Consider the following 18,937-nt stretch of genomic DNA (forward strand, 5'->3'; position numbering starts at 1 on the left):
TTAGCAGGGAGGGAGTTGACGTCTATGCTGTGGCTTGGAGGTGGCAGAGGAGAGTGCACACTTCACTTGGAACTCGCTGCAGGAGACTGAGCCAGTTAGAGGCACCAAGGCATTCCGAGTCCCCAGGGATCCAGCAAATGGGAGACAAATGTCAGGGTGACAAGGTAATCATTGGTATCAGGGCTATAATCTCCTAAAGGCCCAGGCACCCCTTGGTCCAGAAGGCATGGTGTCCCCAGGGACAGTCCCGGGGGTTGGGGGAGAGTGGGCAAGAGTGTTTCCACTCAGCCTGTGACTTTGAGAGCTGAGAGCTGTGGGCAGGGCCTCTTGTGATGCCCTATACTCCCAGTCTGGTGGGGAAAAACTACTAATCTCTAGGGGCAGCACCCTGGGGTCAGCCCTCAGAGAACAGTGTGTTATTGGCAGGAGGGGACTGGTACCCTAAGGTTCTCTGCACTAGGCAAGGAGCAAAGCATTTGGGGACAGCCATCTCCTCTTCTACCACACAGTTTAAATCACATTGTCCTCTTCTGGGGTATTTTGAAGCCTAGTGTGAATATCTAGAAGTGCTTTTTTTTTTTTTTTGAGACAGAGTCTTGCTCTGTCACCCAGGCTGGAGTGCAGTGGCACAACCCAGGTTCAAGCAATTCTTCTGCCTCAGCCTCCCGAGTAGCCGGGACTACAGGCACGTGCCACCACACCTGGCTAATTTTTGTATTTTCTTTTAGTAGAGACGGGGTTTCATCATTGGCCAAGCTGGTCTCAAACTCCTGATCTCAGGTGAACCACCTGCCTCGGCCTCCCAAAGTGCTGGAATTACAGGCGTGAGCCACCACACCTGGCCTAGAAGTGCTTTTTTGAGACCCTCTGATGAAAGATGCAATAGACGTGCAAACATTACCATCAACACTGTGAATATTTTAATGACAACAGCAGAAGAGCCCTGGCTAGGCAGGGCACAGATGCACATTTCACCTTCTAATATTCCTAAGAGGACTAGTTGAGGGTTAACAGTAAGTGTGCAGGAGTGAGAAGTCGATTGTGGAGAGAGAAAAGGGGGAAAGAGTTTGGCTAAATGAAAGAACACCCTACTCTGCTGTCAAGCAGAAGGTATGATGCCTGCCCACACTGAGGCGCAAGCCAGACACAGCCTTCCGCTCCAGCACCAGCTATACACGTGACAAATGATGACGGCAGGTGGAGCAAGTCCGGACCCAGCCTTCATGCAAGTGAGTTGTTCCAGGTGAGTTGTTCCAAGTGAGTTTTGCCAAGTTGACCCAGCCTTCATGCAAGTGGGCGGGCTGCTGTCCCACCAGCACACAGCTCTAGCTACTGACGGAGGCTTCCCCCGACAGTCCGGCAGCAGCAGTCTGTCAGTGGTTGACGGGTGCCTGGGTCACACTGGAGCAGGCTACAGCTGGGGAAGGGAGGGGAGAGAGGGGACAGGGTGATGCATATCCAGGCAGGATTTTTCACCATTCTAGGACCTGGGATTTTTCCTGGCAAGAGTAACCAGCTAGTCTGAATTTATAGCAGTTTCTTAATTGCTCCCTAGCAAGAACCAGAGTTGGCAATAACTACCACGCAAGTATAAATGATTTTCCAGGTACAATGCTAAAGGCAACCTCTACATTTTCTCCTTTAATCTCCAAAACAAGTCTGTGAGGTAGTGCTGCCACCTCAATTTTACAGATAAATCTCGGAGAGGTTAAATGACTTGCCCAAGGCAATACAGCTAATAAGTGACAAAGCTAGGGTCTGAATGCAAGAATTTTAACTGCTGTATTTCAACTACAATGGTATGTGTTCTCCCCTGTGATCAAAAAGCAATCATTGGGGTTCTTAAATGTTGTTGTTCTCTTGGTTATTAAATACCTGAGCCATGCTGCTGTCAAAGAGAAGGTAGCAAGCTGCTTTTTTTTTTTTTTCCAACTAATGACTCTGTTTTGGTCCATGCCTCTAATGGGTCTTATCCAACGGAGAAATACTTTTAAGTCAAGATATGCACCAAAATCTGTTTTCCCCACCCTGACCTGTACTTTTTCTTGTCTTTTTTTTTTTGAGACAGGTTCTCACTCTGTCGTCCAGGCTGGAGTGCAGTGGCATGTGATCACAGAGCAATGTAACCTCAAACTCCTAGGCTCCAGCGATCCTCCCATCCCAGCCTCCCAAGTAGCTGGGACTACAGCAATGTGCCACCATGCCTGGCTAATTTTTAAATTTTTTGTAAAGACATGGGGCAGGCGGCGTGGGGCTGGTCTCCAACTCCTGGCGTCAAGTGATCCTCCAGACTCTGCCTCCCAAAGTGCTGGGATTATAGACTTGAGCTGCTGCAGCCAGCCTGGCCCACATATCTGGTGTCTGTTTGGGACTGTCTCCAGCCTCTCTCCACTTTCCAGCCTGTACTCCAGACTGTGGACATTATACAACTTGAAAAACTTAAGTTGGTTGAAAATCCAACAGCTCCTCACTGCCTCCAGAATGAAGTCCTCTGGGACAAGAGAAGGCCTTTCACTGCTAGGCAGCTGCGTCCCTTGCTTGCCCTTCTCTGCCTAGTGGCCCAGGCCATCCACTCTGTGCCCTGAATACATTGCATGTCTTCATGCCTTACTGTTCTAGACCTTGCCAGTCCTTCTGCCTGCAATGGCCTTGGACTCACCACCTTCTTTCTCCATCCGGCAAACAGCTATCCTCCAAAGCCAAGTTCAAACATCACTGCCTCTCCCTCTGCCTCCTGACCCAAAGCAGAATTTAGTACCTCACTCACCTCACCGCACATGGCACCTAGTAGACTGGTATATTATACCACTTACTGTCAATTATATTACTTTTTTTTTTTTTTTGAGATGGAGCCTCGCTCCATTGCCCAGGCTGGAGTGCAGTGGCGCAATCTTAGCTCGCTGCAACCTCTGCCTCTGGGGTTCAAGCAATTTTCCTGCCTCAGCCTCCTGAGTAGCTGGGACCGCAGGCATGTGCCACCATGCCCAACTAATTTTAGGAATTTTAGTAAGGATGGGGTTTCACCATGTTGGCCAGGATGGTCTCAACTCCTGACCTCAGGTGATCCACCTGCCTCGGCCTCCCAAAGTGCTGGGATTACAGACGTGAGCCACCACGCCCGGCCTATATTACATTTTTCTATGCAGCTGGATCCTGTTTCCCATTAGATAGGGCAAGGGCAGAAATCATTTCTTACCATCTTTGTTCCAGAGGCCCCAGTATAGAGCAAATGCTCTGTAAGTGTCTGTAGCATAAACAGATGCATTCATGTGCAAAATAACTCTGCTCACACAGCACCAGAACTGGCAAAGATCCTAAAGAAAGAATTCTACCAATATGTGGGTAATTGGGCTAGCTGGCTTCGAATTCCTTCAATACACATATCCCCAACACAGTCACTTAACAATGAAACAGTGAACTCAACCATGTTCCACTGAAGAACACAAACAGCATTCCCAGAAATGGGGCAAACAGCAATGTGAAATTTCCATCACAGCACCTTTGCTTTTCCCTTTTTTCTTTTTTTGGAGACAGAGTCTCACTGTTACCAGGCTGGTGTGCAATGGCATGATCTCAGCTCACTGCAACTTCTGACTCCCTGGTTCAAGCGATTCTCCTGCCTCAGCTTCCCAAGTAGCTGGGACTACAGGCGCGCACCACCATGCCCAGCTAATCTTTGTATATTTAGTAGAGACAGGGTTTCACCATGTTGGCCAGGATGGTCTCCATCTCTTGACCTGGTGATCCGCCTGCCTCAGCCTCCCAAAGTGCTGGGATTACAGGCGTGAGCCACCACGCCCGGCTGCTTTTCCCTCTGTTACACAGAGAAAGTTTTATTTGGAAAGGGGAAAAGGCTCCCTTGCTAAAACTGTAACTTTTGACATTGTCATAGACGGTGTTGCCTTGCTAAAACAGAGTATCACAGACTGGATATTATGAAGTAATTTATTTCGTACAGTTCTGAAGTCTGGGAAGTTCAAGATCAAGGGGCCGGTGTCTGGTGAGGGCCTTTTTGCTGCGTCATAACATGGTGGAGGGTATCACATGGCAAGAGGGCAAGAGTGAGCCAGCTCAGGTCTCTTCCTCTTTTAAAGCCACCAGTCCCATCATGGGGGCCCCATCCTGATGACCATATCCAATCCTAATTACCTCCCAAAAGCCCTACCTCTAATCAACACATGAACTTGGGGATTAAGTTTTTAACACGTGAAATATAGGGGACCCATTCTAATCACAGCAGACATGATTTATGTTTTACTTTCCCAATTATAGGCATCTTAAAGTACGGAGACCATCTTTTATATTTCTCCGTATTTTCCACAACATTTAGCATAGTCTTAGGTATTCAGCAAGAACTCAATTCAACAAATATTTAACACTTCAATGAATATATAAAAATGCAAAGGGCTGCACATGTTAGTAAAAGTAACACAGAATCTAGACAAAAGTAAACTGAATGGTTTTTCTTCATAATGAAAAAAGTATTTCTAAAAAAAAGCATTCAGCAGGCTCAGGCTTTTAACTCTTATCTACTTTTTCTGTAAAATTATGCTTTTCAAATTTACCAGAATTTTATATTAAATATTATTTTAGTACGTAATAGATATATAATACATGTATTTTTATAAGCTTAGAAAGTATAATAAAGGCAGAGGCAATCTAGATAGAAACTTTCCAATCACAAACACTAGAAACAATATCCATGTCTTTACTTATTTATATTTATGTGTTTGTTTTGAGATGCAGTCTTGCTCTGTCACCCAGGCTAGAGTGCAGTGGTGCAGTCTCGACTTACTGCAACCTCTGCCTCCCAGGTTCAAGCAATTCTCCTGCCTCAGCCTCCTAAGTAGCTGGGGCTACAGGTGTACACCACTACACCCAGCTTATTTTTTGTGGAGATGGGGTTTCACTATATTGGTCAGACTGGTCTTGAACTCCTGAACTCAAGTGATCTGCCTGCCTTGGCCTCCCAAAGTGCTGGGATTACAGGTGTGAGCCACCATGCCCGACTAATATCCATGTCTTTTAAACTACCTAGCAAGTTACTTTTTGGCCAGACAAAAACTTGGTTGTTGAACTCCAGGGCATCTGTCTCTGAAACATGTTACTGCCCATTTTCATCATAACAGCAACTGGAAAGTAATTCATTTAATTAAATGTCCTTTTCTCTTCCCCCCTTCCTAAAAGAGACTACATTGTATATAATTTGAGGCAGAAACAAACACTGGCTTCCAATAAAAAAGAATTCAACTTTATTAGTATGAAATATTTTGAGATAATGTATTATATTTGTGACCCAAATGCATGATTCTCCAATATGAAGGGTGTTCAGCACAAGCATACAATCACTTAGTAAAACTGCTCTTTATGACACCCCAAGAAAAGCTGGAGGCACTTCCTCTTTTTGGTGGAGAGAGAAGACACTACTTAATTGGCCATTTCCTTGCTGGAGTTTATTCCGATTCCCTTTTGTCTGATTCTTCCTCCTCAAACTCGACTAAAGGAGTGTGTCTGTCGGCCTGAGCACCCTCTCTGTAGAACACTTTCTTTATTGTGCCATCCTTTGGAGCCTTTATGGTATGCTGCAGAGACACAAGACAGGACAAATGACAGCTGTGATACTAATGAGGACTGAGTATACACCAAGTCAAGAAAGGGAGACCAAAAATGAAAACTGTAGCCAACTTTGATGTTTTGTCATCTCTCAGTGCTTTCCAACACTTTGTTGTTGTTGTTTTTATTTTTAACATCACAGCACACAGGGAGGACAGTAACAAGTTGAGAGAAATTAACACTACGACACAGCAGTAACCATTCAACGACATGACTGGGAAGCTCTGGTGTAGCTTGTAGTTCTCAACTTGAGCCTCACATTAGAATTGCACCTAGGAAGCTTTCAACAGTTTTTTGTTTGTTTTTGTTTTTTTTTGTTGTTGTTGTTGTTGTTGTTGAGACAGACTCTCACTCTGTCACCCAGGCTGGAGTGCAATGGCATGGTCTCAGCTCACTGCAACCTCTGCCTCCTGGGCTCAAGTGGTTCTCCCACCTCAGCCTCCCAAGTAGCTGGGACTACAGGTGTGTGCCACCACATCTGGCTAATTTTTGTATTTTTAGTACAAACGGGGTTTCACTATGTTGGCCAGGCTGGTCTCGAACTCCTGACCTCATGATCCACCCGCCTTGGCCTCCCAAAGTGCTGCGATTACAAGCGTGAGCCACTGCACCCGGCCTTGTTGTTTGTTTTTTTAAATTGAGATGGAGTCTTGCTCTGTCACCCAGGCTGGAGTGCAGTGGCAAGATCTCGGCTCACTGCAACCTCTGCCCCCCAGGTTCAAGCAATTCTCCTGCCTCAGCCTCCCAAGTAGCTGGGATTATAGGCATGCACCACCATGCCTGGCTGATTTTTGTATTTTTTATAGAGATGGGGTCTCACCATGTTGGCCAAGCTGGTCATGAACTCCTGACCTCAAATGATCCCCCTGCCTCGGCCTCCCAAAGTGCTGGGATTACAGGCGTGAGCCACTGCGCCCGGCCTTTCAAAAGTATTGATCCTTGGGCCCTACTCCAGGAGATCGCAATTCAATGGGTCTGGGGAAGCAGTTTTTAAAATCTCCCCAGGTGATTGTACACATGCTCCTTGACTTATGATGGGGTCAGGTCCAGATAAATCCAATGTAAGTTGAGGAGCATATTCAACATGTATGGTTTTGCACCATTGTCAAGCTGAAAAATCCTTAATTGAACCATTGTAAGTTGAGGACTGTCTGCAATATTCAGCCAGGGCTAAGAATCACTCACCTACCATTTGAACCATCTATAAACATCTAATTTAATCTGATTGAGGTTTTCACTTTGAAACTGATGCCTGGCATCCTTGGTTCAGCCTTAGAAAATACCAACAGTTAACATTCAGTTGGGTTACTGCCTGATTCCAAGCTACTGATAATTTCATTAATTTCAGAATCAGAAATGACAGGTACAATTTCACAAAATTAAAATAAAAATTTTTTTACAAGAAGGATAGTTTGGTTTTGTTTCCTACAATTAATGCTTCATCAATCCATGGCTTTTCATATTTAAGGTGGTATTAACTTACAAAATAAGGCAAAAGAACAATCAGGTCTGATTGCTCCCAAAGTCCTCTTAGCAAATGAACTCATGATTTCCTTACCTCCATCTTCATGGCGATCATAACCATGAGGGAATCTCCCGCTTTCACTTTGTCTCCAGCTTTGACAAACACCTTGAGATTCAGTGTGACAGGTTAATATTTGAAAACACAGAGATCCTAGATAAGTTAATTTGCTTCATTATAGTAACCATTTTTCTGTCTATATGTACTCATAACACCATGTTGCAAACCACGAATATACACAATAAAACATCAATTAAAAGAAAAAAAACAACACAGAGGTCCTTTGTGGTCCATAGATTTGGTATATAAACTTATAGAGCAGAAGTACAGTCCATGTGGTTGTGCCATCTGCCAAATGCACTGGTCAAATCAGAGACCTACAGCCCAAATGCACTGGTCAAATCAGAGGCCTACAGCCCAAATGCACTGGTCAAATCAGAGGCCTACAGCCCAAATGCACTGGTCAAATCAGAGGCCTACAGGTCAAATGCACTGGTCAAATCAGAGGCCTACAGCCCAAATGTACTGGTCAAATCAGAGGCCTACAGCCCAAATGTACTGGTCAAATCAGAGAGCTACAGCCCAAATGTACTGGTCAAATCAGAGGCCTACAGGTCAATCTGGCATTGCTGGCACTGTTGTTGATGGGTAGCACTGCTTAGTCCCCTGTCCACACCCTCAAAACCACTTAGTTTTGCTTGAATCACATGAATATACTCCATGTATTTTGAAATTCTTTCATTTTTTTCAAGAATGTAGAAACAAGACACATTGCCAGTCGGGAAGGACTAATATACTTAAATGTCTTCCCCAGACAGGGAAGAGGGATGAGGGTCTTAACTGGTTTTCTTGTTTTGGGGTTGTCTAGGGCCAAGTATAGTAAGTGTGTCTGAAGTCTTCAGAGCCCTGTGTAGTAAATGTGAAGACAATCTTCATGCAACAGAATCAAACTTATTAGCAACCCCAGAAAGAGATTTCTATTTTCTTTTGTATACATACAAATGGACTCATAGATCCTTTATGGTCTCACTTTCGTTTTGGTTAACATGGTTACTAAGTGGGAGACTAACAGAGTTGTGCAGAGATGCCTGCACTATGAGAGGCCTGTGGGAACTGAAATCAAATGAGCTAAAGGCAGATGCAGGTCTCCTAGCTCATACCCACTTGGAGTAAATATTTCCAAAGGAGAATGGTGGCTGAAATCACCCACACTATTTAAGTAGTTATTTTCTTCTTCTTCTTCTTCTTTTTTTGTTCCAAGCGTATACAGTTGAATTTTTATGACTTAAGTGTATTTGAGGAGACTCTACTATATTCAAGTATATAAAAGGAGACTACGGATACTGATTATCACCATTTGATGTTATATCAATATGTGCTAGGGTCTAAATGTCTATATCCCTCCAGAATTCATTTGTTGAAATCCTGACCTCCAGGATGATGGTATTTGGAGGTGGGGCCTTTAGCAGGTGATTAGGTCATGAGGGATCCGGCCTCATGAATGAGATTAGTACCCTTATGAAAGAGGCCTGAAGAGAGGTCCCTTGTCCCTTCCACCACGTGAGGACACAGAGAAAAAATGGCTGTTTATGAAATCAGTAAGTAGACTCTCACCAGAGTCAGATCTGCTGGTGATCTGAAGGATTTTCCAGCCTCTAGAATCGTGAGAAATAAATTTCTATTGTTTAAAAGCCACCCAGTCTATGATATTCTGTTCTAGCAGCCTGAACTGACTCAGACAGTATGGACTGCAAGTGTGAATTATACACTGCATTCAATACCAAACCATATTGTTCTTCGCCGATACCAGCCTTTTACAGATGCAACTATGTACACTATGTACAGATGCAACTATGTATAGATGCAACTATGTACACTAAAGAAAATGTCATTATTTCATGAAAAACTTGCTGCTATTAAATTTAACATTCAAAACCAGCTTTTTTGAATAATGCTTAATGAATGCTCAGTTTTCATCATAAAAAGACAATTTAGATTATTTGTACTTTGATGCAAACACCTGCCTTCAAAAACAGCAGTCTTTTTCATAAATTAGGTAAATGGGTATTTTCAGTGAGGACTGTTAATAAAAAATTTGAATCTGTAATAGATCCTCTTGTTTTTGTGAAGCAGATGCTTTCCAATGAGCAAGGTTTAGAAAGAGAAAAGGACATAAATGACAAAGTTCAACAAAGCCACGTATTAAAACTTACTGAACGTCATTCTACAGATGTCATGGGATTACCTTTTCAATGGTTCCAGTCATAGGAGCTAAGGGGCCTCCCTGAGTTCCTTGTGAGCTCACAGAAGATAAGTATTTGGGGACTGGAATGTCAATCTCAGTACTTCCTTCCTAGAAACAGACAACAAACTGAAAATGGAATCAAGATCTTATCACTATATTTTTACTAATATACCTGAGGTGATAATTGTTTCCCAGCAATCTGTTAAATGTTAGTCATCATGGCCAGGCCCAGTGGCTCATGCTTGTAAACCCAGCACTTTGGGAGCCCAAGGTAGGCAGATGGCTTGAGCCCAGGAGTTCGAGAGCAGCCTGGGCAACACAGCGAAACCTCATCTCTACAAAAAATACAAAAATCAGCCCAGTGTAGTGGTACACACCTATAGTCCCAGCTACTTGGGAGCTGAGGCAGGAGGATCACTTGAGCCTGGGAGGTAGAGGCTGCAGTAAGCTAAGACTGCGCCACTGCACTCCAGCCTGGGTGACAGAGTGAGACTCTGACTCAAAAAAAAAAATAAATTAGTCACCATTAATACCAGGGTTCTAATCTAGCTTTATGACCTTGAGCAAATTATTAAACCTCTCTCAGCCTTGGTTTCCCATTGTAAAGGGGTAATGGTATACATGCCCCACAGTATATTAAAAGATTTAGGCTGGGCGCCGTGGCTCACACCTGTAATCCCAGCACTTTAGGAGGCCAAGGTGGGCGGATCACGAGGTCAGGGGATCAAAACCATCCTGGCTAACACGGTGAAACCCCATCTCTACTAAAAAATACAAAAAATTAGCTGGGCGTGGTGGCGGGCGCCTGCCTCGGAAGGCTGAGGCAGGAGAATGGAGTGAACCTGGGAGGCGGAGCTTGCAGTGAGCCGAGATAGCACCACTGCACTCCAACTGGACAACAGAGCAAGACTCCATCTCAAAAAATAAAATAAAAATAAAAATAAAATAAAATAAATAAAATAAAATAAAATAAAATAAATAAAATAAAATAAAATAAAATAAATTAAAATAAAATAAAAAGAAAGCATTCACTGTAGACAACAAGTAGCCACTGTCTGGAAGCCATTTTCAGTAGCATCCCCACTCTCAGATGCTCAGTATGCTAGCAACTGTTTTTAACACACATACATTATATCATGAATCATCACAACAACTCTATGAGGAAGGTACTGTCATTATTATTATTTTTTAGAGGCAGGGTCTCACTCTGCCACCCAGGCTGGAGTGCAGTGGCACAATCATAGCTCACTGCAACCTTCAACTCCTGAGCCTATTAATCCTCCTGCATTAGCCTCCTGGGTAGCTTGGATTACAGGTACACACCACCATGCCTGGCTAATGTTTAAAATTTTTTGTAGAGATGGGGTTATGTTACCCAGACTGGTCTCAAACTCCTGGTCTCAAGCAATCTGCCTGCCTTGGCCTCCCAAAGTGTTGGGACTACAGGCACAAGCCACTGCACCGATTATTATTACTGTTACTGCTGTTATTATTACTGCTTCTAGACAGGAGAACTTAAAGCCCAGAGAGTTTAACGGCCAAGGTCACACGGCTGTTAAGTGGCAAGGTCAGGATTTGAACCAAAGCAGCTTCACATTTTAGAACTTGTGTTCTTCACCATTCCATTATACGGCCTCTATCATCATATCACTGTAGCATAATTGGCTATGGAAAGGAATGCCTGGCAAAGGGGGATCATCCTCAACTCCATATATAGTAGTTTAATTACTAGACTACTAAAGGAATCTCATCACAAAGCACTGGGAGGCCACAGCAATATGATAATGCATTATCCTCTTTCTGCCCAGGCAGAAGGTTAAGGACTCACTGGGCAGCAGGCTCCTAACCAAAACCACGCAAAGCCTGCCTCGGCTATCCTTTGACTGTCAAGAGACCACCAGTAATGCCATCCACCTTCCTACTGTCCACCTTCCCCACAAGGAACAACTGGTCCACAGACTCCTCTCTCAGTGGTCACCTCCTCCAAAATCACCAGGATTCCACTTGTCAGGGGGATGGTGGGTGGGGAAAAGTGTTCAGACATCAAAGCTCTGAGACACCACCACCCACTGAGCAGGGAGATAAGCTCTGACAACGAAAATGGAAGGATTTGTTTCAGAATTCAGGAAGAAAATGGGTATGTGTCTATCGATGAGCATCTGTGTGAACGAGAGAAGTGAATGGGAAACTACAGAGGGCAGGAATCTGGCAAAGAAACACAGAATGGCAGGGGAAACTGAGGGAAAAGCGTCACAGCAGTGGTCGAGGGAAGATGGATCTTTCTAATCTCTTTCAGTGAAATGTCTCTGGTCAGTTTTCTCCCATGCCCCAGGAGGGATATTATAAAGAAGAGACATTACCTTGGAAAATAGGTAAATAGTGTTTTCCAGGATAATCAGCTTCACTTTACTAGCAACTCCATTAACAGAACATTTCAGGTAAGTGCAGTCTCCCTCGCTGTAAAGATCACCAAGGACTTGGAAAGTTTTATCTTCAATCTGAAAAAAGTGAAAAATAAGATTTTTAAAATAAATGAACACCACCACAGAATTAATAAGATCAGAACCAATTCTTCACTATTGCTAGTTTTAAACATAAAATATGTCTTAAACATATATAATACATAGTTTTAAAAAGTCATGGAACTTTTCCCCTGTTCCTAACCAAGATACTTTACATAGAAATGACAGGAAGATAATTAAAAGGGGAAAAAAAAGTTATATAACTTATCCATAGCACCATAATGCTATAAAGGTTCATGTAAACATATAAAGATAGCATTAAAAGTATGAAACAAAAATACAAATCAAGTTATACAAAATTATTAAAATTCATTTGCATATACTACATGTTTGTAATATAAACTTATTTCTGAGTATTTTAAGTCAAATTTAGTTTTCCTGTGCCAAAGTCAGTCACCAAAAAAATGCCAGAATCACATAATTAGATGATATTCTTTTATCTTATCAACACGTAGGCCCAATTCATGGGTTTCAGTTATGATTTAAGAACATAAATTAGCTGGAGATTGGCCATAATTTTCTCACTCTCAGAGACCATATGTCAAAGAACAAAGTTCACAATGTTTCAAGGAAGCTGATAAAAGGACGTGGAACCTTTCTGTTTTAAAATTTCCCTGAGGTAAAAAATCCATTTACATCTTCTCTCTCTAGTCTTCATTTCAATTCCCACAATGCTAGTGTAGAAGTCACATGGCTATTCTTTTCAAATATATTATGCAGACTAAGGTGAAATAGGTCACACTGCAATATTTACACACTGGTTCTCATCTATCCTAAGTTAAATATGACATTTTACTATGCTTTGTAACCTACTAAAACAGCCATTTGAATGTTTGTGGAATTCTTAGGACATAAAGGTTAGATTGGAAACAGTTTTGTTTAAAGATTCACGAAAACACATTTTAAAATTGTGAATGTAGTTCCATGAGCAGATTAGAACAAATTGGCAATCTACTTTACCAGCTAACAGGGACAAGAAATAATCTCAAACCAGAGGCATTAATATGAAATATAACTCTCATACCCAAGTAGGCAGACTTTCCATGGTTTTTCTGAATCTCACAGAAAGAAAATCAATGTGTCTCAAAGTGTTGGGAGATCTAATACATATCACTGATAAATCTGTTCTGCAGGATTTGACATCTCTTAGCTCATATTAAAAATGATTTATTCTATTCCCTGAAGTTGTACCTTACTATAGGAATTTGATTGAATTCCCACTTTTTTTAAAACCATTTAAGCATTCCATTTTGCCAATGTAACGGTCTTCTTCTAATTGAGGATTACCATGAACTTTACACTAGAGGTTCTCAAAATATGACCTGTGTGTTCCCTGGGGTCCCTAATACCCTTTTAGGGCATCCACAAAGTCATAATAAGACTAAGAAGGCCAGCTGTGGTGGCTCACGCCTATAATCCCAGCACTTTGGGAGGCCAAGGTGGGCAGATCACCTGGGGTCAGGAGTTCGAGGCCAGCCTGACCAACATGGTGAAACCCCATCTTTACTTAAAACACAAAATTACCCGGGCATGGTGGTGCATGCCTGTCATCCCAGTTACCTGGGAGGCTGAGGCAGGAGGACTGCTTGAACCTGGGAGGTGGGGGTTGTGGTGAGCTGAGATCACGCCATTGCACTCCAGCCTGGGTGACAAGAGCATAACTCCTTCTCGAAAAGAAAAAAAAAAAGAAAAAAAGATTAAGATATTATTTGTTTTTTATACCCTCATTCTCTCATAAGTACACGGTGGAATTTTCCAGAGGCTACTGAACGTGTGATAATGTTACCACTCTGATGGCTAATGGAATGTGTACTTGTGATTAGGTTTTACAATTTTTTCAACTTATCCTACACCTCAACAACAACAAAACAACTAGATTAAGAAATTGGCAGAGGACTCGAATAGAGATTTTTCTAACAAGATATACAAATGGCCGATAAGTACATGAAAAGATGCTCAACATCATTAGTCATTATGGAAATGCAAGTCAAAGTCACAGTGAGATACTACTACCTCACACTCATTAGTACTGCTATTATAAAACAAAAAAACAAAACCCCAGAAAATAATGAGTAGTGGCAAGGATGTGAAGAGATTGGAGCCATTGTGCACTGTTGATGGGACTGTAAACTGCTACAGCTGCAATGGAAAACAGTATGGCGGTTTTTCAAAGAATCAGAATCACTATATGATCTAGCAGTTCCACTGCTGGATATATATCCAAAGGACAAAAAACAGGGTCTTAAAGAAATATTTGTACACCCCTGTTCATAGCAGCATTATTCACAATAGCCAAAAGCTAGAAACAACCCGAATGTTCATTAATGGCTGAATGGATAAAGAATATGTGGTATATACATACAATAGAGTATTTTTCAGCCTTAAAAAAAAAAAAAACCAGGAAATTCTCACATATGCTACACCATGGAAGAACCTTGAAGACACTGTGCCAAGTGAAATAAGCCAGTTACAAAAGGACAAATACTACATTATTCCGCTTATATCAGGTATCTAGAGTAGTCAAATTCATAGAGACAGAGAGTAGAATCGTGGTTCTCAGGGGATGGGGGAAGAAGGAACGGAGTGTTAACTGTTTAATCAGTGAGTACGGAATTTTAGTTTCACAAGAAGAAAAGTTCTGGAGATGGATGGTTGTGATGGTTACATATCAACTTGAATGCACTGAATGCAAATGGTTAAAATGGTAAATTCTATATTATGTGTATTTCACTACAATTAAAAAATAATAACTTAAATTTTCTCAGTTAAATTGTCTAAATGGTAAATATCAAGAGACATAACACAAACAAAAGTGCTCTGGTGGGTATTTTAAAGAGTGTACAGGGTTCCTGAGACAAAAAATTTGAAAACTGCTGCTTTTGATGTAAATACATGCACATACTGTAGGACTTGTGAATGTCTGATTCAAGCTTTTACTTTTTGCCAAGTTTTTATTCTTAAAGGAATCACAGCCCAACTGAGTGAACAATCAGTTAGAAACTGTATAGGGGGTAATTTCCCCAAATTGGGTCTGAAATAAAAGCATCAGATATTCTCTTAACTACAGTCATAATAGTCAAAGGCTTAAGGGAAACCAGAGAGTGAAAGAAGACTCTATTCAGTATAAAAGTGGTCAGATTCAGCTCTGCACTGTAGAACAAAACCAGTAAGGCTTACCTGCATGCTATAAGACCCATCATGGTTATATGTTACAGCTATGGCTACATCTTTATGGAAAAAGGGAAAAAAATGAAGAAAAATTAGAAAACATTCATTTATTTAATAACCAAGATATAAAGAATCTCACTCTCAACCTAAAGACAACCAACTATTCAAAGCAAAATCAACATCTTTGAACTTCTTGGAAATAAAGTATTTTGTTAGAAAGGCATCTGTCAAGCTAGTACCAATAAAGATGAATTTCAAACTTTTCTTTTTTAAAATGGAATTTCAGGGGTTTTATTCTGATTTTGATTTATTTTTAAGACAGGGTCTCACTCTGTCACCCTGGCTGGACTGCAGTGGTGCAATCACGGCTCACCGCAGCCTTAACCTCCTGGGGTCAGGTGATCCCCTCACCTCAGCCTCCCAAGTAGCTGGCACTACAGGCGTGCCACCACACCCGGCTAATTTTTTGATTTTTTTGTAGAGATGAGGTTTCACCATATTGCCCAGGCTGGTCTTGAACTCCTGGACTCAAGTGATCCATCTGCCTGGGTCTCCCAAAGTGCTGGAATTACAAGCATGAGTCACCACATCCAGCCTTGAGTTTTAGATATTTTAAGGTTGTCAAATATTTTACATATTTTTCCCTCAACAAAAAGGCTGCAGTATTATAATTTTAAAAATGCAGGCCAGGTGCGGCGGCTCATGCCTGTAATCCCAGCACTTCGAGAGGCCGAGGAGCGGGGATCACGAAGTCAGGAGTTTGAGACCAGCCTGACCAACATGGTGAAACCCTGTCTCTACTAAAAATACAAAAATGAGCCAGGTGTGGTGGCACGTGCCTGTAATCCTAGCTACTCAGGAGGCTGAGGCAGGAGAACAGCTTGAACCCGCGAGGTGGAGGTTGCAATGAGTTGAGATCGCACCACTGCACTCCAGCCTGGGTGACAGAGTGAGGCTCCATCTCAAGAAAAAAAAAAAAATGCAATGAATTGGTAAAGAGAAGTTTTTGGCTGAGGATGGAATCTGCCACCTGATCACCTCTGTCATCTTGACTCACTAAATCTCCAAGCCTTGATTTTCTGAGCCATTAAGTGGGTATAAAAATGTAACAATTATTAAATACATGTGAAAATGCTTTATAAATGGTAAGACTATATACACCTAATAAATTATTCATGTTACAGGCCCATCTCACTTCACTGCACACTCTGCAGATACTATGTTTTTTACATATTGAGTTTGTGGCAACACCATGTCAAGCATACTTTTCCAGCAGCATGTGCTCACTTCGTGTCTCTATGTCACATTTTTGTAATTCTTACAATATTTAAAACTTTAAATTATTATATCTGTGATGGTCATCTGTGATCTCTGATATTACTACTATAATTGTTTTATGGTGCCTCAATCTGCGCCCATGTAAGATAGAGAACTTCCTCAATCAATATTGTGTGTGTTCTTACTGCTCTACTAACCAGCCATTCCCCTGTCTCTCTCCCTCTCTATGGGTCTCCCTATTCCCTGAGACAATACAATGTTGAAATTAGACTAATTAATAACCCTACAATGGCCTATAAGTGGTCAAATGAAGAGTTACATGTCTCCCACTTTAAATCAAAAGCTAGAAATGATTAAGTTTAGTGAGGAAGGAATGTCAAAAGCTGAGATAAGCCGAAAGTTAGGCTTCTGGTGCCAAACCACCAAGTTGTGAATGCAAAGGAAAAGTTCTTGAAGGAAGTTACAAGTGCTACTCCAGTAAACACATGAATGATAAAAAGGTGAAATAGCTGGGCTGGGAGCAGTGACTCACACCTGTAATCCCAGTGCTTTGGGAGGCCAAAGCAGGACTGCTTGAGCCTGGGAGTTTGAGACCACCCTAGGAAACAAAGCAAGACCCCATCTCTAAAATAATAATAATGATAATAATAAATACTGTGAAACAGCCTTGTTGCTGATATGGAGAAAGTTTTAGTGGTCTGGATAGAAGATCAAACGAGCCACAACATTCCCTTAAGCCAAAGTCAATCCAGAGCAATGCCCTAACTCTCTTCAATTCAATTAAGGCCAAGAGAAGTGAGGAAGCTGCAGAAAAAATATTTGAAGCTAGCAGAGGCTGGTTCATGAGGTTCAAGATAAAGCAGAAAGTGCTGACGGAGGAGCTGCAGCAAGTTATCCAGAAGATCTAGCTAAGATAATTGATAAATGTGGCTACAAAAAACAACAGACTTTTAATGGAGACAAAACAGTCTTCTATTGGAGGACGATGCCATCTAGGACTTTCATAGCTGGAGAGGAGAAGTCAATACCTGGTTTCAAAGCTTTAAAGGACAGGCTGACTCTCTTTCTAGGGGTTAATGCAGCCAGTGACTTTAAGTTGAATTAAATGCTCATTAACCATTCTGAAAATCCTAGGGCCTTTAAGAATGATGCTAAATCTACCTGTGCCCTATAAATGGAACAAAGCCTGGATGACAGCACTTCTGTTTACATCATGGTTTACTGAATATTTTAAGCTCACTGTTGAGACCTACTCAATAGTGCTCAGATAAAAAGATTCCTTTCAAAATATTATCACTCAATGACAATGCACATAGTCACCACCCAAGGGCTCTGATGGAGATACACAAGGAGATAATGTTTTCATGCCTGCTAACACAACATCCTTTCTGCAGCCCATGGATCAAGGAATAATTTCAACTTTCAAGTCTTATTAAGAAATATATTTTGTAAGGCAATAGCTGCCATACATTGTGAGTCTTCTGATGGATCTGGGCAAAGTAAATTGAAAACCTTCTACCTGCCATTAAGAACATTTGTGATTCATGGAAGGAGGTCGAATTATCAACATTAACAAGAAGACATTAATGACTCATGGATGACTTTTAGGGGTTCAAAACTTTAGCAGAGGAAGTAACTGCAGATGTGGTAGAAATAGCAAGGGAGCTAAGATCAGAAGTGGAACCCGAAGATGTGACTGAATTGCTGCATCTCAACAGCACTGCATGCTGCAGAGAAATCTTTCATGAAAGGAAGAGTCAACAGATGCAGCAAACCTCCTTGTTGGCTTATTTTATGAAAACCGCTACAGTCACTCCAATCTTCAGCAACCACCACTCTAAATCAATCACAGCCATCAACGCTGAGGCAAGACCCTTCACCAGCAACAAGATTACAACTCACCGGAGGCTTAGATAATCATTAGCATTTTTTTTTTTTTTAAGCCATAAAGCATTTCTTAATTAAGGTATATACATTGTTTTTATTTAAACATAATGTTATTGGCACACAATAAAGTATAATATAAACATAACTTTTATATGCATGAGGAAACCAAAAACTTTGACTCACTTTATTGTAGTGGTCTGGAACCAAACCTGTAATAACTCCAGAGTATGCCTAGATTACATGAGTATGGAAATGGTTGACTATCCGAGGAGATGAAAACCTAAAGTTTTGTGGGGTAGAGTATATAGGTCAAAATCAATTTGTCTGCTTCTGATACTTCAATGACCATTCTGATGCTGCCAGCTCAAATCTGTTTCCAGCCCCATATTCCTTCTCCAGGTGACCTCTGATTATTATTATCATTACCAGCTGGATGCTCCACTGGTGACTTAAGATGAACACGGTGGGGCCAACAAATCATCTTCTCCCTCTACCTTCTTCTCCTCCAGACCTGTGAGCTCCCTGACTGGCACCCCTATGCTCCTTGTCATCCAGACTTAAAACCTGTCATCCTTGCCTCATCCTCCTTTGTTTTCCACGTGCAACATCCTTGCCTCGTACTCCTTTGCTTTCCACATGCAACAGTTTCCATTGCTGGGTTCTGTGAAACATGGACTCTAGTAGCAAAGAATAGCTTGCAAG

General features: G+C 41.8%; 1 protein-coding gene across 3 annotated transcripts in view; it reads right to left on the minus strand.

Moving 5' to 3' along the window:
- Positions 1 to 5,229: 5,229 nt before the first annotated feature.
- Positions 5,230 to 18,937, minus strand: part of MCCC1 (methylcrotonyl-CoA carboxylase subunit 1) — a 75,277-nt gene continuing 61,569 nt past the window's right edge. For all 3 annotated transcript variants that reach the window (XM_002814335.5, XM_063722359.1, XM_063722360.1), the window contains 5 exons: positions 15,080 to 15,129; positions 11,741 to 11,878; positions 9,381 to 9,488; positions 7,172 to 7,243; positions 5,230 to 5,582 (listed from right to left, as the gene is read on the minus strand). In XM_002814335.5, coding sequence (XP_002814381.2) covers positions 5,454 to 5,582; positions 7,172 to 7,243; positions 9,381 to 9,488; positions 11,741 to 11,878; positions 15,080 to 15,129 — 497 coding nt within the window. In that variant the 3' untranslated portion in view covers positions 5,230 to 5,453. The remainder of the gene's footprint in view (positions 5,583 to 7,171; positions 7,244 to 9,380; positions 9,489 to 11,740; positions 11,879 to 15,079; positions 15,130 to 18,937) is intronic.

This window comes from Pongo abelii, chromosome 2 (assembly GCF_028885655.2).
Source record: "Pongo abelii isolate AG06213 chromosome 2, NHGRI_mPonAbe1-v2.0_pri, whole genome shotgun sequence".
Lineage (NCBI taxonomy): Eukaryota > Metazoa > Chordata > Mammalia > Primates > Hominidae > Pongo > Pongo abelii.